The sequence below is a fragment of the Lichenostomus cassidix genome, chromosome 1Ab (genome assembly GCF_008360975.1).
Source record: "Lichenostomus cassidix isolate B80296 chromosome 1Ab, HeHo_3.0, whole genome shotgun sequence".
In the NCBI taxonomy this organism is placed as follows: Eukaryota; Metazoa; Chordata; class Aves; order Passeriformes; family Meliphagidae; genus Lichenostomus; species Lichenostomus cassidix.
Genome location: NC_139481.1, coordinates 1099232 through 1121293, shown reverse-complemented (window position 1 = coordinate 1121293; position 22062 = coordinate 1099232). Strand labels below are relative to the sequence as shown.

General features: G+C 45.9%; 2 protein-coding genes across 2 annotated transcripts; both read right to left on the bottom strand.

Annotated features, from left to right (window-relative positions):
- Positions 1–2847: 2847 nt before the first annotated feature.
- On the bottom strand, positions 2848–8818 carry LOC146442716 (aldo-keto reductase family 1 member B1-like). The gene is made up of 10 exons (XM_085049282.1): positions 8690–8818; positions 7242–7409; positions 6815–6931; positions 5699–5776; positions 4983–5105; positions 4338–4444; positions 4133–4214; positions 3585–3668; positions 3362–3444; positions 2848–3069 (listed from the first exon to the last, which is right to left on the bottom strand). Exons 1-10 carry the CDS (start codon positions 8753–8755, stop codon positions 3027–3029), a joined length of 951 nt encoding a protein of 316 aa, XP_084905408.1. The 5' UTR covers positions 8756–8818; the 3' UTR covers positions 2848–3026.
- A 1716-nt stretch (positions 8819–10534) lies between these two features.
- On the bottom strand, positions 10535–15663 carry LOC146442715 (aldo-keto reductase family 1 member B1-like). Its single transcript, XM_085049283.1, has 10 exons — positions 15541–15663; positions 15292–15459; positions 14841–14957; positions 13900–13977; positions 13548–13670; positions 12952–13052; positions 12683–12764; positions 12102–12185; positions 11596–11678; positions 10535–11142 (listed from the first exon to the last, which is right to left on the bottom strand). Exons 1-10 carry the CDS (start codon positions 15604–15606, stop codon positions 11100–11102), a joined length of 945 nt encoding a protein of 314 aa, XP_084905409.1. The 5' UTR covers positions 15607–15663; the 3' UTR covers positions 10535–11099.
- Between the last annotated feature and the right edge of the window lie 6399 nt (positions 15664–22062).

Sequence of the window (22062 nt, the reverse complement as noted above, 5' to 3'; positions counted from 1 at the left end):
CTGCAGCTTCCTATTTTTTGCTCCATTTAGCTAAGGATAGCAAGGTAATTGGTTTTCTTCTTTAATGCTCCTCCTGTTTTGTGTCAGCACCGTCAGGCATCCCTGGCAGGATGTGATATGCTTCCACTTGGATCACACAGCCAGCACACCACTTGGTGCTTATCTCTCACCGCTTGGGTTGAGTTTTCCCTCATGGTTTCAAGTCAGACAGATGCCTCCATCTTGTCACAAGAGGTTTCAGGCAGAAGTTCTGTATTTTGTTTTTGCTGTTTGCTCTCGTGACTTGGAGCCTTTCCCCTCAGAGCCAGTCAGCTTTCCACTGTTTCCTTCTCCTGAGGGTCTGGTGGGGCCATCATATGGCCGTGGGGGAGGAAGAAGTGCTGCACGTGTCACCCCGTGACAGCCAGCCTGCCAAACCTTGTGCCCTGTGTCCTTGGTGACATGGCCATGTCTTCACAGAGAGCCCTGTCCCTGCAGAGGCTGGGAAATGACCAGACTGGATACAGTTTTGCTCTGTAGGAGCAGAGTTCTGGGAACTTTGGGCTCTGTGTTACTAGCAAGCACTGGCCTTCACAAGGGAGGAAGGGTTTAGGGTCTGCCAGTGAAGGGCTGTGGGGAGCAATGCTCTGATCCTGCTGATCCCACACATGAGACTCCCCACAGAGGGACTGCTGTTGCTTGGACTGCTGGGTTGTATTTGTAGGCAAGGGGGAAAGGACCCTAAAAAAGTGGTGATCACTGGTGCTGTGGCCTGAAACCTCCAAGGTCTGAGCACAGTTACTACTGCTATCACTTGGTAAGCTGTTGGGACATCAAGGAGTAACTTATATGTGTTGTACTGGATGGTTGTCTTGGATTGATGATATGATAATCCTTTATCCCCTATCGTTGGCTTATATGCCCAAGAAAGAAAAAAAATGTGTGGTCCTGTCTCTTTAACTGCACCCAGCCGCAGAGAGAAACGCGGGTTTTTTTTGAAAACATTTTCCCAAGCCTCGCTCCGGGGGAGGATTCGTCGCTCGGCAGAGACTGCGTGCTGGACGGGGGTCGGAGTGAGCTCTGTTCCCGTTTTTTCCATTCTTCTTCTTTTTTCCTCGTTTGGACCCCTTCTCTTCGATCTGCTTTGCCACCCGGAGACCCAGGAGGGCCAGAGGACAGCAGAGCTCTCCAGGGAGCTCCACCCGGCCCCGGGTGGGGGGCGAGGAGGAGAGGGACTGCGTCTGAGAAAAGGACTTTTTATTCAGGTTGAATAACTGCCTTTCACCTTGTTTTCCCCTTCCCCTGTGCCTTGTAGGGCACTCTGCGTGGTTTTGTTAAATAAATAGTTTTTTCTTCACTTTCATCTGAGAGGTTCTGTTGTGGGTGGGGGAGGGGGTGTCGGGGCCCTTCGCTCTCGGAGGAGAGAGTCTTATCATTAACCCGGGACAATGGTGCATGCCAGAAAGTGGGTAGATTAGTGACATGACCAAGAATAATGCTGGGAGTTCAGCTTTGGAAACATTTTAGAAGCAGTTGACTGTTGCAGTGTTGATCCTGATAATTTTGTCTGCTGGATAAGGGGTGAGTTTGGGATGTGTTTTATGTTCACACTGGTGAGGTGTTAACTACACTGGTCTGCAGGGGCAAGGGGTGGAGTTTATAATGAATATACAGTAAGATTATGGTTATGTTAAAGATGGAGTTTGAAACAATTCTTAATATATCTTTCAATTAAGTGAAGGGAGGAATGTAAAGAACATAAGTTGGAGATGGTATCAAGGGATGGCAGTCATGACCTGTGTGGAGACCACTGAAACAGATTAAAAGACCCTGCCTCATGCCAGAATTTAAGCTCACAGTGCTGTCACTCAGGAACACTGGTGGAGACACAGGTGCACTTTTTGAAGAAGGTCCATGCTGAAAGGACTTAATTCCAAGTTCCACTAAAAAGACAGTGGTCTAAACCTTTGCATCATAGTAACATTACACATTTGTTGTTCAATAAAAATGTGTATTTGATCTCAGCAGAGCTGTCTCACCTCAGCCTGGGGATTGCAGAAGGTTTTATAGATTGCTTCCATTAGGAAGCCACAAAGCAAATGCTCTTGGGTTGCATTTTCATGAATTGAAAGTGGAAGTTTTTGAAAGAATTCCTAAGGTGCTTGTTTTCTCGAGCAAAGGTTTTACTCTTTCCCTTGAAACCCAGTGTGCATCTTTATGATTGTGTTTGGTCATCTGCCCAGATGTGGGAAGCAGAAGGGTGACACAGCCCCAAAGCAAATACCTCCTCATCTCACTGGGGCTGTGGGGCCAAGGGCTGCATGGGGAGGTGGATGGAGCTGGAGGGGCATTAGGGGCCAGGAGAGTTTGACAGAGCTCTGACAGGGCTAGAGGGGATGGTGGCACTCTGGGGACTGAGCTCCCCGTGCCAGCAGCCAGAGCCCCGGGCTGTGTGACAGCAGGGGAGGTGACAGCGCGGGTGGCTGAGGGCTGGCTGCCCTCTGCTGCCTGCAGGGGAATGTGCCCTGGGCCTGGGAAAATCCAAATGCTCAGGAGAAAACCTGGGGGAAAATACTGCCAACCATGCAGCTGTGTGTTTTCTGCTTATGGTTGGTTTTTTATTTTCTAAAGGATAAGTAGTAAAAATTCCTTTTTCATTTAGTTCTGGAATAATAATACTGGTTGTCTCACTCTTCCTGAGGAAGTGTCTTTAGTTCACATTTCTCAGGTTTTCTAGCATAACTGCTGACTATCCTCCTCAGCCTGTAACGTTGAAGCAACATAAATTATAAAGGTGTAGTTCAAAGTCTCTCTACCGTTTCCTTCTTAATAATTTCATATTTTGGCAGAAAAATATCACAGCCCCCATTTTATTCTTTTGGAACAATTTTACTGTATCTTTCAAAAAGAACAAACAAAAGATAATCACTGAATATATGTGCTGTGAATCCACTGGCTGCAGGAGAGGAGATGCAATAAGAAAGCCAGATAAACCAATATGAAGAATATCAGACCAAGATCTCAAGGAGGGCAGGATATGACCATCTTCAGTATTCTGCATTGAACGGGTAGTCCTTGTGAGTTTTGCCCCTGAAGGAAACAGAAGACTTCATTTTAGCCATAATTCTTTTTCTAATTTATCAAGCTCTTGCAGCGCTTAGAGAAGCACCAGTGTGGGATCTGAACTATATCATTGTAGGATAGGTTTGTTCCAGATTTGTTTGCCTCTCTAGTGTGTGGTTTTTGTACACTCCAAACATCCAAATTACTTCATCATGCAGGCTCTTGGCATTCTAGGAGGTATTTGTATGTAAAACCTCTGTGTATATAGTATTCATAATTTAGGGTTTGAAAAAACCAAATACTGAATGCTACCACTTACATGCTCATTGTATAGACTCTCCAGTTTCTGTTAAAGCTGAAAATAGTTGCCATCTCCTCTTTAGTCAGTTTGAAGTCAAACACCTAACAAGAGAAACAGCTGGAAATCACCTCTTTGAACGCACCCCAGACTGCAGGCAAAATTAAAGAACAGTGGGAGGGGAGGTGATCAGAAGCCAAGCCAGCCCTGAAGAGCAGCAGCCAGCTCACTCCTGATCCCTCACCTTGAAGTTGTCTGCAATGCGCTGGGGGGTGACAGACTTGGGAATCACAACCACATTTCTCTGGATCTGGAATCGAAGGAGAACCTGCAAGAACAGAGAACTGAATCGTTCCTCCTGCTCTGGAGGAAGCAGAGGCTGTTCAACAGCTGTTATCCCTGTTTGAAACCATCCCTGTCCCTGCAGCCCTGGTTGCCCTGCCTGGAGAGCAAAGAGGGAAGTGGTACAGCCTCACGTGAAAGGCTTTCCCTTCAGTTTTGGGCCACTCAAGTCTTCCTGCTCACCCAGACTTGTATCAAGATTTCGTTCTCTGCAAGAGGACTTGAGAAGAAGACTGAAGCATTACAGCATTTGAAGATGGGTCAAGAAGATGTTTCATGATGACAGTCAGAGCACACTTGGGAGTGTGCATTGCAGGCCACACAGAAAACAGGCTGCCCTGCTGCCTCTCACCAGAGGTGACTGGGGATGCAGAGCCAGCCTGTCCTCTGCATTGTCATGAGCTGTCCTGTGCTGCTGGAAGGAATACCCACAGTCTGGCATCTCTGTACCTGGGCTGTGGATTTGTTGTGCTTGGCTGCAATTTCCTTGATCTTGGGGTCATCCAGAAGGGAAGGATCCTCTGGCTTAGCCCTACACAGAGGAGAGAGAGCACCAGAAATCTGTTTTGAGATAATGGCTAATAATTCACTTACTGTCTCAGTACTCCAAGGGCTATCCATGGCAGCTCCTTCACCAACTGCAAAGCAATCTTACCAAGGCCTGTCAGGAGAGCCAAGGGGGCTGTATGCTGTCACAGTGATCCCTTTGGATTGGCAGTAGTTCACCAGCTTCTCCTGGGTAAGGTATGGATTACATTCGATCTGCCAACACAAGAGTACAGAGATGGATAGAATACAGCTGTAACTCACTCCAGGGATTATCTCCTAATGCACTTAAAGGCTGGTATTTGTCCTCATCTGCCAGCCTTTGCATGGTATTATTCAGCTTTAGTTTTCTGCAGCATCTACTTCTCCAGTGAGATTTTTTGTACCTCTGGGTCTTTGCTCTGGGGAAAGAGCATTTCGTGGGGCTCATCTCTGGGTTCTTTGGCCCTGAGAAGGTATGTTCTGAGGTGCTTCTCAGATTTCTTTGCAGTAGCTTAGCAAATATTGAAAATCCCAATGCCTTGTAGGTTCAGCAGTTATGTGGAGTGGGATTAGAAGGACATGCTGCATCTGCTCTGTTCTCCCCCCTTGTCTGTTCTAGACATGAAAGCTCCTTTCTCATGAATGTGTGTGAATGGATTCCATAGATAGCTATAGTTTTGGACAGATTTGCATTTTTTTTTTTCCTTTTAGCATGTAATCAGATATTTATAATCCCAGAAAACCAGACACCTGCAGTCACTTTGCATCTCACCTGGACATTTGCAGGCTTGTGCTTCAGTCCTGGCTTGTTTAAGATTCTTTCAATCTGCTCATGGTTAAAATTGGAGACACCAATGGCTTTTACCAGTCCACAGTCCACCAGCTCTTCCATGGCCTGACAGAAAGAGGAGCACAGTCAGCATCCAGTATACAAGACAGGCCCAGAAGGAATTCTTCCTGGTGTGGCTTTGTTTCCCTTCATGAGCAAGGAAAGACAACTGTTTGGAGCTGCAGAGATTGTCTCCTGGGGGAAAGTGCACACTGATGTATTTGTGTATTTGTGCCATCATTAGATGTCTTCCATCTCACCCAAACCCAAGGGCTCCTTTCTTGAGATGCTCCTTTCTTAAGGAAGCTCCTTTCTTAAGTTATGTTCACATGGGAAATAATGATAATCAAGAATGTTTCCTTAAGCCAGCACCAGAGGGTTATGGTACAGGCTGTGGGCAGGATCACAACATAATTTATTTCAGCAGAGTGTATTTGAGCAGTTTAAGAACAGTGGTGAGGACAGTTCTGTTTCTGTTATGATCAAGCAGTCTGCAGCTCCTCTAACAAGACTGTCAGCTTGACTGAGCATATATGTTTTGAAAAGCTACGTTGTATGCAGTTCAATAAATACCTAACTTTGTGACTGCTGAAGGTAATGAAAGCATGGAAAAGACTGCCAGTACAGAAAACATGATTTCCCACTGTGGCTGAACTTACCTCCCATGTATCTAGAAAATCCGTGTTGCTGGGGATAGCCATGCCTTTGTCATCTGCAGGAAACAGCTCCTCTCCTGCCTGTCAGTGAGACAGAAAATGATTGAAGCATTCTTTTTATTGGCAAGTTAATACCAAGACAACTGAAGACCATGATAGCTTGAACTACTAGTACAGAAAACACTAATATTTGTGTACATCATTCTTTCAGGTTTATGGCATTTTGCCAGCAACTATTCCTAGTAGGAGGGACAGGTGTATGTCCTGGATCCAGCTAAGTGGTGACTCACTAAAACACATACAGATAAACAGGTACCACCACTTGTGGAACAAACAAACTTCCTGTACTCGTCTATTATTCCTTCAAGACAAAACTGATGGGTTTTTAAAAAAAAAAAAATTTATTTATTTATTTATTTATAAAGACTCGAGGTCTTTCTTCACATAAAACTAGCCATGACAGCTTTGCAAGTGTGACACACAGCTGACAAACTCAAAAACAACAGATAGGATGGAAGTCATGACCTGTGTGCAGCAGAAAGAGAAAGCCAAGACTACACACAGACTGAGACATCAGCTCCTTTGAAGCACATGAAGTATGAGATGTATCTCATGCACTTCTGACAGGGATGTCAGAAAGTCTCACCTTTTGAAATCCAGGGTCTGTGGAACAACTTTAAGGCTCCTACAGCAAAAGTCAGCTCAGTCTGTGCTGTGTTAAGTGATTAAAGAAAGAAATGGAAGACAGAAACATTTTCTTGTTCTGTGATTCTGTAACATGCAGAGGAAAGAACTTCTGTCAGGCAGCAAAGTACAGCCTTCCTTCCCCCAAAGCAGGAAAGGGTGATTTAGCCAAGAGTTAAGCAGCATGAGTCAATCTGAGTGCTGGCTCTGCCTCCCTGCTATCAAGAGGGCAGAGGACGCTGTGCAGGCAGCGTCTGGGGCAGAGATCAGAGGCCTGGCTGATGTGGGCAGAGGAAAGCAGGATGGGCAGCACCAGAGCAGGGCTGGCACAACAGGCATGGGCTCTTCTGGAGCAGCAGTGGTGCTGCCAGTGCTCCTGGCAGTGCTGAGGAGCTCTCCCTGGAGTGAAAACCAAGGGCACTGCTGCTACTGTACCTTGAAACCAAGAGGCCAGTGCATGAGGTACAGATCCAGGTAATCCAATTTCAGGTCAGCAAGAGTCTTCTGGCAGGCTCCCTTCACCAGAGGCTTCTCGTGAAATGTGGACCACAGCTGGAGACAAAAACAAGGCAGTCTGTGACTTCCTGGGTTAAATCTCTTTCCTGAAGAAGGACAAAAAACTAGCATGCTTTCTGGGACCATTTCTGCTTAATGCCTATTTTAAGCAATCCCATGGAAATGGATAATGTGGGTCACAAATAACAAAATACAGGACAAAAAGAAGTTTCTATCAGTATGGGCCTGAACTATTCTCCTAATTACTCCACACTGTAGAACACAGCCTTTCCCCACTGCTCTGAATTTCCCTCTCTGCACATCTTGTCACAAAGCAGGCTTTCCCCTGGATCCTAGGTTACCTTACCTTACTGACGATGAAGAGGTCTTCTCTTTTCACAACCCCTTCCTGGATTTTCTGCTGGATCCCTTCCCCAATTTCAGTCTCATTCTGGTACACGTAGGCACAGTCAAAGTGCCGATAGCCAGCATCGATGGCAGCCATCACTGCAGCTTTTACTTGCCCAGCTGCAGACTGCAAAAAGAAGGTTAAGATCCCAAATCAAAGCATACAGACCATTTCCTAGTTATCTAGCCACTAAAGAAACACATACTATGGGGTTTTAAGCAGATTTTTTCCATGCCGTGTTCTTAAAGCTCTCTTCATCTTTCAAATGCAGGCTGCTGGGTTTGAAGCCAACCATTTATCCATAGCTCCAGTCCCATGCAGGCTCAGCCAACAGCCATGTAGAGCAGAGCCGTCAAACACCAGAGCAGCTCGCCAGAGATGGACCAAGGGAACCAAATTTTGTGCCAGAGGACTCTGCAGTGCCTCTTGCCCTCTTGCCAGCACTCCTCGCTTCCCAGTGATGTGTCAAAGAAGAGAAACAATCAAACTGCCCAGCTGGGAGAATTTTAGTTCTGTGGGGAGGGCAGTGGTCTACACCTGAGTCATCCACATCACTTTGGAGTGCTGTGCTGTGATCTAGCCCAGCTCATCCTGGGGTACACCCCACCTGTAATTGGAAGTTTATGTCAGCTGCTTCCTTCAGAGATGGGCATTTCTATGTGTTTCTATACCCTGAAAGGCCATGGAAGAGCCATGCACAAAGAAATGTTGGCATATCTTGTTCCTACCAATCCAGCAATGTTTGTTTTTTGGCATTGTCTAGATCAATGATTTTGTAGTCATCGTAACAGCAGCGCAAACCTCTTTGTCAGAACTTGCTTGAAACGCATGAATTGTCTTCTGAAGCCATGTCTTGTTAGCAGATGATTCCTGGTGACCTCGCCCAGGATTAGTTACTCAGCACTGAGGCCGCAGGGCAGTGCTCCAGTGCAGTGGCACGGGAAGGGACAGGGACAGGGTGGCTGCTGCAGCTTTGAGAGCCCGGTCGGGATTGCAGGGGTAGGATCTGAGCATCCCTGGCGGGAACGGGCGGACCGGGGAGACCCAAGGGTCACCTCTCCCTTGCGGAAGGAGAGGGACAGCAGGGACAGGGGGAAAGTGGCTTTAAAAGCAGCGCGGGGTTCCGGAGACCGCCGGAGCCAGAGAGTGTCCCGGGCGGGATGTCGGGGATAGCGGCGGGGACGTGTCACCGAGACCCAAGGGTCACTTGTCCCTTGCGGAAGGAGGAGGAGAATATCTCCCCCTGGGACACGCTGGGGAAAGTGGCTTTAAAAGCAGCGCGGGGCTCCAGAGACGGCCGGAGGGAGAGAGTGTCCCGGGCGGGATGTCGGGCATAGCGGCAGGGATGTGTCCCCGAGGCCAGCTGTCCCCGCTCCCTGCCCAGCCTCTCGGACCGCAGCCCTTACCTTCCATGTGCCCAGCCCCACGAGGGGCATCCTGGCGCCGCTGCTGAGCTGCACGGAGGTGGCCATGGCTGCAGCCGGGAATGCTGCCCGCTGGCACCGCCCGCCCAGCCTTTAATAGCGGCGGGGCTGTGCCCGCCCCGCCGGGCCCGCCCGGGACAGCGACAGCCACAGCGACAGCCACAGCGACAGCCCCGGGACACCGCGCTGCTGCTCCCTACCAAGGCGGGACGATGCTTGCGACAATAGGAGAGGAGAAGTGACCTCCTTTGGACGAGTAAATTAGAAAGTGATTTTAAAGAATGTTGTTTTTAGTGTTGGCAGAGGTTTCTTTTAATGTTTTTTGAATGTTGCAGAGGAATAATAGATGTTACGGTGAGGCCACCTGAGAAATTTTGCTGCAAGCTCGTGCTTGGAGCATTTATTCACGTCGTGGTTTGACCCTGGCCAAATGCACCCACGACATCTGCTGGGCATCAGTTGGGAGTATAATGGTACACTTTTCTCTGTATGCTTTTCCCACAGCTGATGTCCAGCTGCTTTGTAGCTTTTTTTGCCCTGCTTACCTGAGAGCAGACACTAGTTTGTAATCCTCCTCCTGTATTTTGTCAGCACTATCAGCCATCCTCAGCAGGACGTGACGTTTCAGTCAACATCACAAAATAGTTATGTAACACAGTGTTTGCCTTTTACTTTTTTTTCATGGATTCCTTCTGTGTAAATCAGCTCTGAGCATGCTCACTGTCGGGGTTTGGTTTAGGGGACAGCGAGATCAATAGAATATGCACCTCACAGGTTTTTTTTTTCAAAATCAAATGCTGAGTCATGCCTGTGATTTGCTTTTACAAGGCAGATAAAGCACCAGTTTGCTTCTGCTCTCCTTTGTATTTCCTGCATGCTCAACACAGTGCTTTGACTCCAGCTGTAGAAGGTCTCATTGTAGGAACTGCCAGAATCGATCAGATTTTTACACTGCTTTCTCTGTGGCCTGTCAAAGTCAGGGCTTGATTTTCCCCAATGGTTTCTTGAGTGAGGGATGTCTGTCTTTTAAAAATCATTTTGGGCAGGTTTGCATTTGCTGTAGTGTATCTGAGGTTCATTGTCCTGTCTCTTATAATCAGTACACTCAAGCCAAAACCACACGTTTTGTTCACACCTCATTTGAGAACAAAAGCTTTATTTTTAATCACATAAAAAGGCCAAGCTCTTTTTGCATTGGAAGACCCAGACAATGTGATATTGCTAAACTGGGTTGACAAAGTGCATCAATAGAGGAAGAGCCTGTCAGGGACAGTACTATGGACTCTTGGTATGTATGAACTATGGATGATAAAGCAACAGGAGAATGGTATCTGGAAATACTCACAACGTAGCACAGTGTGTGCTCCTCATAAATTAAAATGAGCTGTGTGAGGCTCTGGGCAGTGGCTCAGCACTAACACATGCTCCTACACCTCGTGTCCCCATCATCTGGGATATCTCATGGGTGTAGTCATGTTTCCCCACAGTCTGTTTTATTGAGGCTTGTAAAGCTAGGTCAATGTCAGCACAGCCTGGCAGCCACTGTAGTCCACACTGATCCCAATTTCGTTTTCCAGCAGGTTCAGATGTTGGTCTCCTGTTGCTTGTTGACCCACAGTCCATACTAAGGTTTGTCATGCTCAAATGTTCTTGTCAGCATTGCTCTGGCAATGCTTCTCGTACCAAATTATTCAACTTTTGATCAAGACAAGATCTTGATGCTCTTGTGACATCATTTAAAACTGAACAGGGATGTTTATTTCCAGTGACATTGTTGATGCAAGTTTCTTGGCTTGTTGATTTTAGCATCAGAATAGAACTTCCAAATCAGCAGTAATCAAAACATTTTTATTTTGTTTAAGACTGAAATTGAACACTAATCTCTGTCCAGCTTCAGCCTGTAAAAAAATGTGATTGAAATAAGGCCCAGTAGGAGTTGGTTTGCATCTGTAGGTCTGGACACTTCTCTCGTTTATTCTTCTTTCCCAGAAAGCTTTGGGCTGTGCTCTAGAAGTTAATTGTTGTCTTCAGGCAGCAATGATGTAGTTTCAGGATGGATCTTTCTCCTGCACTCACGTATTTTCAACCCTGCAGCATTACACGGTGTTGATGCAAGACAGAAGATAAAATCAGTTGTTAGCTCATTCTTCTGTTTTCTCCTTTGCTATTTCAGCCATGCAGAGACACTCATGGAATGAGAACTATCATGGCCCATACTTTGTTCTTCAGAGCAATTGTACTATTTCCTTCCACCACAGAAAAAAGCCCAAAGTCACTGAACACATATCCTGTGCCTTTGCTGGCAGGAGAGATACAGTGTGTAAACTACATCGTGCACAACTGGAGGCAATGGTAGAAGCTCACTGGACTCTGGAGGCAGGAAAAACCATCTTCAGTATTCTGCATTGAAAGGGTACTCCTTGTGGTTTTTGCACCTGGAGGAAATCAGAGGAAAGATTAGTCAAGGCTAAAATAATTGCTATATAGAGCAGTGGGTGTACAGAGCAGCCTTCAAGAGAGGCTCTGAACTGAGTAACTGCAGAGTGAAATTTAAGAGACTTAATAGTATAGGAATAGCATAAGGACCATAGTTACCATAAGTTATTTATAACTACTTAATTTCTCCCCTATGGACACAGCCAAAGTTACCAACTGAAACCCTCATTTTGGAATTCCAGGCATACAAAGTTTCCTGGAGAATGGATTTACAGTGAATACACAGCATGACTTATCTTTTAGTCAATAAAGTATAACAAAAGATGCTTAATCCCCCAAATTATTTCAGATTTCAAAATATATCTGATTTAAACAGATGTAAAAGTTCCTGTGAGATCAGAAAAAAGGTTTTTGTAAATGTAAGACATGGAAGCAAACCAACTGTCACTTACGTCACCATTTCACAGATCCTCCAGTTCCTGTTTAAGCTGAGAAGGGTTGCCATCTCCTCCTTAGTCAGTTCAAAGTCAAACACCTAAAAAGAGAAAACCAGCTGGAAATCACTTCTTAGAACAAATCAAACCAGAAGCAAGATTCACAAGATGAAAAAACAAAAGAAGAATGAGAAAGGATGCTGGTTACAAGCGATGGCTTCATGAAACAGGGGAAGGAAAAGAAATATCTTTGGATTTTCCAGACTCTACTGGCAGAGGGAAGAAACAGAAGAACAGAAGCCATCATGTAGAGCTCCTGGTAAGGTTATCAGCACACTGCTTCCAGGAGCTCTGCCTATTCTTCAGCTGCAGTTTTCACTGTAGCCCTAACTTCCAGACAGAGAGGAAGAGCCCAGTGCTCTGCTGCAGGAGAACATGGCAAGGCTGAGAGAAGATCACTGCTTGCTCTGCAGGGAGAAGCCAAGCCAGCCCTGAAGGACAGCTGATCTCTGCTCATCCCTCACCTGGAAGTTCTCCACAATGCGCTGGGGGGTGACAGACTTGGGAACAGCAATCACATTTCTCTGGACCTGGAAGCGAAGGAGAATCTGCAAGGACAGAGAACTGATTAATTCCTCCTGCTCTGGAGGAAGCACAGCTGTTATCCCTAAGCTGTACCCACTGCTGCAGAGCTGCATTTCAAATCCCTGTCCCTGCAGTCCAGCTAGCATTGCCTGGAGAGCAAAGAGGGAAGTGAGTGGAAGCCTCCGTGGAAAGCCTCCTTTCCCATCCAGTTTTGGGCCAGTCCATTCCTTTTCTCTGCACCCAGAATTTTAGCAGTCTGTGCAAAGCTTTCATTCTCTGCAAGAATACTTGAGAGGGGAAGTCACAATTGAAGATGGGTCAAGAACATTTTCTTGACTGCTGGCCATAGTCATAGCATATCTTGTAGGCCACAGGATGAACAACCTGTGTTGCTTGTTGAGACCACAAAGAAGCAGCACTGTTCACAGGTAACACCATGGGGCTGTTCCCTCTCTTCAGATATAGTTTCCTCAGTGGCTGAGTGACAGGCAGGGTCACCCACAGTGTGGCACTGACCCACCTGTGCTGGGGTTTTGTTGTGCTTGGCTGCCATCGCTTTGATCTTGGGGTCATCCAGAAGGGAAGGTGCCTCTGGCCTGGAACTAGACAAAGTGGGGGAGAAAAAGATGAAACAGCAAAGAATCACTTCAGAAAGATTCTACACAGCCCATCAATTAAAAAAAATGGAAAAAAAATTAAAATAATTAAATATTAAAAAAATATCTGCACCACTACTCTATTAGTCTGAACATTTCAGACTTAAGTCACACTACCCCACTTGGAAATTACCCATCAGGACGTCCAAGGGGACAGTAAGCTGTCACAGTGATCCCTTTGGAGTGGCAGTAGTTGATCAGCTTCTCCTGGGTAAGGTATGGATGACACTCAACCTGCCAACACAGAAGCAGAGAGTGAGAGCTGTAGAACTACTGTAGTTTTTCCCTTGCTCCAGAGGTTTTTCTGAATCCTAATTTCCTAATTACAGGTTGCCTTCACCCAACCCTGCAGGTGGCTTGTGTGACAATACAAGACTGTAATTCTATAGGGCACCAGCTTTTATATTGAGTCTTTATGTGCTTTTTGGATTTTGTTCTGAGAGGCTTTTTAAAAGTCAATCATTATATCAGAATGATTTCTCATATCTGGATTCTTCATGCCTCCAGAGAGAATGGTTCCTAGGAAAATACTCCAGAGTTAGTGGTTCAACAAGATGAGACAAAAAGGAAATATTCTGGTTCTGTTTGCATGAAGGATTATCCAAAGAGAGGGATTTAAAGTACATGCCGTGTCTACTTTGTTCTCCCTTTTTCTACTTCCTCATTCAACTGTAATAAGAACTTTATAATCCTTGAAAAGTATTCCCCTGCAGTCACTTTGCAGCTCACCTGGTTATTTGCAGGCTTGTGCTTCAGTCCTGGCTTGTTCAAGATTCTTTCAATCTGCTCACGGTTGAAGTTGGAGATTCCAATGGCTTTCACCAGACCAGCATCCACCAGCTCTTCCATGGCCTGAGAGAAGTGCAGCCAGGTCAGCATGCAGTGGGCAAGACATGACTGAACATATTCTTCCTGGCATGCCTTGTTCTTCTTCATGGGAAGCACATTTCTTAAAGCTACCATGTACTTTTGTGAATTCTTTCCAACTAATTCTGCATGCATGCATGAACCATTCTGCAACTGCTGAAGCCAACATTACTGCTTGAGGGCAGATGTGACTCTCTTCTTGAGAAGAACTTACCTCCCACGTCTGTAGAAGATCTGTGTTGCTGGGGATAGCCATGCCTTTGTCATCCACAGGGAACAGGTCCTCTCCTGCCTGTCAGTGACAAAGAAAATGCTAGAAAATCTCTTGAGAAATTCACCTAAAACCACAAGTTGCTCCATGACAACGCTCACTGTAAAGCAACCACCACTAGGACAATTAGAAGAGCCTTTGTGTACAAGTTATGAAAAGATGCCAAGACTGAACTGTGTTTAGCAGCTGTTTGCTGCTGTCACCACGAGACAGTTTCATTTTCATGGCTCTGTTAATATGAAGTTAAAATAAAGCATGAAGAAAATAGTATCTCAAAGGCAACAGGTAGAATGGGGAAGAATCAGACTGCAGGAGGATAGGAAGGCAATAGAAATATCCAAACTGAGACATCAACTCCACTGATCTTCAGGGCCTAAACTGTCCCACAGGAATTTCACCTCTTAAATCATTGTTTCAGTGAACAACACTAAGGTGCCTACATGCAAGGGCTGCTCAATCTGTACTGCATTGGTGGTTAAAGAGAGAAATGGAAAACAGAAATGCTTTCTTTTGCTCTCTGATTCTGTAAAACACAAAGGAAAATCTCAGAGAGGCAGCAAGTGCAGCCCTCCTTCCCACAAGGGGTTATTTTGAGATGAACACACACTGGATTTGCAGCAGAAAGGGAAAGCAGCCTGTCTCATGCTTGGAAAAGGGAGAGCTGCCCTGTCATTGCCAGGACCAAGGGAGCAAGCAAACAGTCTCAGGGCACAGAGCAAGAGCCTGAGCCACATGGCCAGGGTCAAACTGAGCACCAGAGCAGTGCTGGCACAGACAACAGGCATGGAATTGTCTTTGTCAGCCAGAGCAACTGTTGGGCTGTAAGCAACACAGCTCATTAAAAACTACAAGATACAGAGCCAAGGGCACTGCTGCTGCTGTACCTTGAACCCGAAAGGCCAGTGGACAAGGTACAGGTCCAGGTAATCCAGCTTCAGGTCTGCAAGAGTCTTCTGGCAGGCTGTCTTCACCAGAGGCTTCTCATGAAAGGTGCACCACAGCTGGGGACAAAAAATGAGCACACTGTGACCTCCTGGGTCAGAGCTCTGGGGTGCTGTGCTGCACAGGACGGAGCGCTGCCTGGATTTTGGGATGAGCTGTGCAGTGAGGCCAGCCCAGTGCTCTCAGGTGCGGTGAGGTGTGGGATGGCATGGCCATGACACAGTGCAGCATGGACAGTGGCAGTGCAGGAAACGTGCAAAGAGCATCAGCAATGATCTCATCTACATTACAGGCTTCTCCAGTGCTACAGCATTGAACTGCTTTAGGTCCCTGCTGTAAAACCATCGCAGGTAAAGCCAGTTTGTCCATAACCCGTGACCCTCTGAGCCATACCTTACTGACGACGAAGAGATCCTCTCGCTTCACAGCCCCTTCCTTGATTTTCTGCTGGATCCCTTCCCCAACCTCCTTCTCGTTCTGGTACACATAGGCGCAGTCGAAGTGGCGATAGCCAGCATCGATGGCAGCCATCACCGCCGCTGTCACCTTCCCCGGCGGGGACTAAAGGAACAAATGCAGGACATGTCTCAGCGTGCCTTCCCCTCCCTTCCCCGGGCCCGGCCGGTGCGGTGCGCGCGTTACCTTCCATGTGCCCAGCCCCAGCAGGGGCGCGCTGGCGGAGGCGCCGATCCGCACGTAGCCCGCCATGGCCGCCGGGATGTACCGGACAGTGCCGCTCCGCGCAGGGACAATCCGCTCCGCGCAGGGACAGTGCCGCTCCGCGCAGGGACACTCCGCTCCGCTCCGCCCCGCCCCGGGACACGCCCCCCGCCCGCAGCCAATCAGCGCCCCCACCCGGCGCGAGTGGCCGAGCCGCAGCCAATCAGCGCTCCCGCTCCGCCCCAGGCAATCCCGCCCCGCCCCGGGACACGCCCGCCCCGCGCCGTAGCCAATCAGAACTCCCACCCTGCGCGAGGGGCCGCACCGCAGCCAATCAGCGTTACCGCCCTGCTCAAAGGGCCGCACCGCAGCCAATCAGCGTTACCGCCCTGCTCAAAGGGCCGCACTGCAGCCAATGAGCGGCGGAGGCGGCAGGCAGTCTCCCCGCCCGGCGGCCGTGGGGTGATGCGGCACGGGCACGGTGCGTGTGCGGAGTCAGGCTGCTTCCCGACCTGTACCCCCGCCCAAGGGTGAAGTTCCTTGGGGAGCGATAAGGAGAAGGTGTTCATGCGGCGATCAGCTCCTGCAGGGCCTGCCCGAGCGCCAGGGACTGGCCCTGTGTCTCTGCTGCCACGGCCCGGGCTGCTCTCACAGCCGCTGCAGGTCCCCATCGGACCCCTGGCACAGACACGGTGTCATTCGGGACACTTTGGCCCAGGAGTGTCACTCTAAAGCCTGGGGTGTCCCGACATGTGTCAGTACATTTGCAGAGGAAGAAGCGGTTGGTTTTCACCCCCAAAAGTGTAGGTATCCACTGCTCGGGCACACTGTGGAACAGGGAAGTTCGCACAGGGCATGGGTGCCGAAGGTGAAAAGTACAATTAAGTCCCTGGTTTTTTCACAGTCTTAACAGGATCATCCCTTTGGTAAAATTCCAGAGCTGCCTTTTATTTTTTTTTTTTTTCCCTTCTCTTTATTTTATTATTTTGGACAGCAGGCATATCTCTATGGCTGGTTTTTTAGCAGCCAGTGCATTCACAAAGGAGATTCATAACGCAAAGACGTGAGTATAGAAAAGACAAGAAAAGGTGTTCTGTAACTTCACGGTCATCGTGGATGCCAAATGTGATTACTGCCAGAAATTAACACACTGTTTAGCACAAACCAGAGCAAGATCCGGGCTGGATGGTGTGTTTTGATGTTTGCACACACGGGGGCAGAGTGAAACTTCTGCATTTCTTCGGTAACATCTCAGCAGGTTGAATTGCGTATTGTATTCCTTGGATTTTGTAATAACGAGAAGGTGGAAATCTCTCTGCCTCTTTTCCTAAAGAAGGAGAAGAAGAAAAAGAAAATGAAGGTGGCTTACATTTGTAATAAATAAATAGACTTTTGCTCAATCACTGTGTGTCACTTCTGGAGCAAGATGGGCTTCCCAGAAGGAGTAATCCCAGTCTGACATTTCCACAGCACTGAACACACAAGAACCCTGAAACAATATATTTAGAGAATATATTTCTGAGAAAAACCCAGCCAATCTGGTTCTGAAGGTAACTTTTACTGTTACAAACAGAGAAAAGGGGAAAAGCTGAAGAACATCAAGTTGAAACCACCCTGAAGAGGAACCTTTGAACTGAGCAGAGCTGCAGGAAGCTACAGTTTTTGAGAACTACATCAAATGGGGTGGTGGTTTGGCGATAAAGAGAAGTGTACCTTGCCAACTAGTGGGTACCTGAGGGGAAACAGGACAGGGAGAGAGAGTTAATAAAAGTGTCAGGCAGTGGGGAGCAGACCCCTGCAGGCAGAGGAGGAGGTGCTGACAGCAGACAAGGGCAAAACAAGGCATGTTCACTTCATTCCCAAAGAATAATATGGTTACATTTGCTTCTCAGTCTTGTCTACATGAAAATCTTGCACTGTTTCATTATGTTGATGCAAATGCCTTTTTTGGCCACATATCAGTTGAAGTATGTTGTGTATTGATTTAGCTTAAATCCCTTCCTTACCACTTCAGTTAAAACAGTAGAAAGCAGTTCAGCAAAACACCATCCATCCTCCCACAGACTTCACATTAATTTAACAGCATCAGTTTTTGATTTAATTAAACTGCAACTTCCTTGCACAGGCCAGGACTGGTTGCTGAGGAAGCAGAAACATGTCAGTGTCTTTTGTGTCTTTTCTTTAACTAGTAAAAAGAAACCTTCTGATCACAGATTGGAGAGGTGGATTAATGTGGGACTGGCAAATACTTTGCTTGATTTTTCTCTGGGTCAAGCCCTGGAAAAGAAACAGGTACCAAAGCATCAACAAAGACCAAACCTTCTCCGTTGTTTCTGTGGGAGAATGGGCTTTGTAATGAGGGATAAGTGACTTCAGTTCAATAGGAAGAGCACTGTGGCCAGCATCCAAACCCATCTCATCTATAAAAGGAAAATTTGCCCATCCCAGACCTACATTCCTGTCCAGTTCTGCTGGTAGGCATGGTTATCTCAAGAATGAGATTTTCCTTTCTCATCTATGCAGACTGCAGGTTTTCCAAAGCTCATCACTTTAGAAAACAGTCAACTATTTTTCTTGCCAAGTGGAGGCTGTTGTTCTTGTGGAAAAACATTTTCATGCTCCCTTTCAAGTTTCAGCAGTTAGCCATGTCTAGTTTTAACAAGGGAAGGGATGCTTTGAATGTCCTAAGAGTGGAGGAAGAGATACATTTTCCTTTTTTTAAAATAACAAAAGTTTTGAGAAGTGTTGAAAGTATTTTCCAGATAAAGACCAGAGAAAGTGGCTTCTTAATTTCTAAAGCTTCTGTATGTTTAGAAGGGCAAGAGGCCTTAGTCCAATAGCATGAGCCTTATTTGTGGTGCCTTTCTAGACATTCTGTACACTTCCCCAAAAAGAAGAGAGGTAGTTTGTTACTAGATATATCTACTTCTGCAAATGCCTTCTTAAGAAGGGCAGGACCATACTGCCCAATTTTTTTCTCACATAAAAATGTTGAATTGATCTTGGCTCAGTCTCTTCTTTGATACATTACAGATGCAGAGTTGTGCAGAGAAGAATAAGGACAGCAATACTGAATTTTAAACAAGTACTTGACCTATCCAAAATGCTGAATGTTGGATAGTGCCTTGTGTCTCTGAGATGCAGAAAAATCTCTTCTTTGTAAGTTTAAAAGGAGATACTGAATTACAGGCAAAATGTTTTTTTCCAGGCCTTTCTGTTGATAGCTGGATCTGATGACAAAATAGAGGAATAGACTGAATAAAAAACAGTGGAAGTCAAGCACAAAATTATTTAAGGGAATGGTTTTCCATGTAAGTAAAACAGATGAAAATTTGTGTTGAAAAACTCTGGGAAGTTGGATGTTCTGACTCCCCATCATGCATGATTTATTAGTCCTGTCTGTCTTTCCACTCATGCTCCTTTTTTGTTAAAGAAATGAGGCAGGGTGGAGGGGCAGGAAGCATGAATTAACTTGTGATACACAGCTATTTATTTAGCAATCTAATCCCTAAAGTTTCCTGGGAAACAATCCTGTAAAAGAGAGGCCTGATTTTGTTACTTTTTAAGGTCAGGAGCAACCCCACTGAATTCTGAGAAGTTACAGCAAAGTAGAAGAACAGTGTGACTCAGTCCTTCTCTTGATATTATCTAATCATGACACATAGGACAGGCTTTTTATATAGGAAACTCATTTTTGTGCTCCATTCAAAACCAAACTGAACCTCAGCCCGTCTTGTTTTGTAAATTACTATGATGCAAGAGAGCCACATACCATGGACAGAAACAGAAGAGTCACCAGAAATGTCTTTGTGATTTGTAGAGCGTTTGTGAGAAAACAAACCTCATAAACACAGCAGAGATCACTCTGCACTCACATCCACAAGGTCTTGCTTAGCCCAGGGTTCTTTGTAACACAGAAGTAAAAAACTTTAAAGCAGCTTTATTATTTTTTTTTGAGGTGAAGCATTAATTTTTCGTAGAAAGACATGAATCCACATGAACTGGGTATGTGTGGTTTGTGTTTGTTGCTCTCACCATTCTCTGCAATGACACTGAAGTTCCCATTTTACCCTTTGGGCTGTATTTGCCCAGATTGCTATGTGCTGTCATCATGCTCCAGTATCAGCACTATCCAGTCTGTTTTCAAAATAACTTATCGTGGCTAGACACCACCCTGCTGCTTTCTTTTTTTCAAAGGCCCTTTTAAATCATCTCTTCCCAGACAGTTCCTTACTGACGTCTGCTGTCTAGAGCACTTTGTTTATCATGGGGGAAAACAGGCAGATTCATCATGGGATTTTCTTTGCTTTTGGTACTGCTGCAAGAAGTTAATTTGTACAATATTGTGACTAGAAAACTGTGAAATGCTCCAAACCAGAACCTGAAATGTAAACCCCTCCAAACCTACAAAATTTAAAAATGAACCTTGTAAATCTTCAAATTGTGTCTCTGGCTCTAGAAATGGGAAAAATTTTGATTGTGAGAAAGAATTTTGTTTTCCCAGCCATTGACACCTTGTAAAATTTCTTTTATAGGTATTTTTTGAGATTAGAACTGTATCCATGAGGATTCCTTTAGAGCATTGTGTTCCAAACACTCTTCTGTATCTTCCAGGCACCTGTTGTGGGTAAGGTGTTTATTTGAAGATGACAATGTAATGGTTTTGAGGGCATAGAGAATATAAGCTTTTTTCTCATGTGTATATTCTTAGCTTGGGATATGTAGAAATAAAATACTTTTTTTTTTTAGTTAAGATTTCAGAACAACAGACAGAAGTCACCTGTTTTACTTCAGAATAACATTACCAGTGCCTAGCCATTGGGATTACATAAAAAATTCAGTTCCCATTTCAGGTTTAGAATACAGTGCCTCACAAAGCAACTTCCCCCCATCTGTTTTGCATATAATGAAGGCTTTTATGTATTTTCTTCCTCTTTCTCGGTATTAATGATTCAGAAAAACTTCTGCATTTATTTAAAGACTAAAGCTCTGATTCTGGTGACATATGCAGGCTTAGTTTAAGTGCTTGCACACTCATTTTTTTAAACAGATTTTCTATCCAAGTGATGCAGTTAGAGAGTGCAGTTAGAGAGAGAGGGGGAAAAAAAAGAAAAGGAGAGTACTTTATTTTTTCTTTGCATGGACTTACACTTCTGGTTTTGATATAAAGAGAATCTACTGAGATACTGAAGTTGTACATTGCCTCCATACCCAAACAGGGTGAAAGCCCCACTGTATTAACACATGAAAACAGCATTGTATTGAGCACAATGCCTAAACCAGTAAACCAAAAGGTGAAAAAGGCCCTTTGCTGAGGAGCTGAAATCCCATCTGGGTGACTGCCTGGTGTGCAAGGTGTGCCTCGCTGCTCTGTCAGGTGCACCCCCAGTTTCAGGTAATGACAGGCTTGGTTTAAGATGTGCTGCTGTGATATGCTGACAGGCAGGGGTAGGTGTGTGATGAAAATTACCCACGCAGGGGTGTGCTCGAGCCAAGGAGATGCTGAGAACCACTTGTGTGGCACTGCAAGACGTGGTGAGTGGCTCTGAGAGAGGAGAGAGCCTGGCACGTCCTTGCCTGCTCTGTGCTCCCTGGGCTCTGTGGAAAAGAGATCATTTCCCTTTCCATTACAGACCAAGCTTAGGTGGATAGACACACATGAAGAGATGGATTTAGCCAGAGCCATTTTAGGATGCTGTAGTTCTGAATCCTCTGGAGGAAGTAAGGATGTTTTTCTCTGCATGGTGTGTTGCTCTCCCAGACATTTCTCCACACAAATTTGTCTGCAGGTGAAAACGAGCCATCAGAATAACTGCAGAGGAATGGGAGACAATAGCGTGGATAGCAGACAGAGAAAGGACAGGATCTAGGTCTTTTGTAGGCAAAACCAAAGTGAAGTGTTGAAAATAGCCTGACTGGGCCTGCATCCAAGGGAAAGGTGAGGGAGGATTCCCTGGGCACTCATCTGGCTGGCAGGGAGAACAGGCATGCTATGCTGCTGGCAGCAACAGCACGGAAAGGAGGAGAGTCTAGAAAAAGAGACAAAAATTCATGCAGTAGGAAAACACACAGGAGATGTTTTAGTGAGAGGGTTTCAGAGTGACTGAAGAGTGCAAGGACTTGATTACAGAACTTTATTTTGAATATGAAATTGTTAATGAAGACAGATCATATATCAAATAGTTCTAAACAAAGAGCTCAGGGTTTTCTGGAAATGACACTGGGTATGTCTCCAGTGCTCTGTGGCAAACACTGGATCTGCCTTGGAACAAAGTAACTATTCTATGAAAGAGTACCAAGGGCATAGTCAGTGAAGAACGCTCCTGTTTGCCACAGTTTTAATCAATCATTAATCAGCCTTTCTTCATTCCTGTTCTGTTTCCTTCTGTTCCTGCCTTGCTCGGCTCCAGGCCTTTATTCACTGTGGTGCAGTTGTGGTGCCCCAGCTGAAGTTTATGTGTTGAGAAATGGAGTTTCCTGGACTAATTCTGCCACAAACATTCC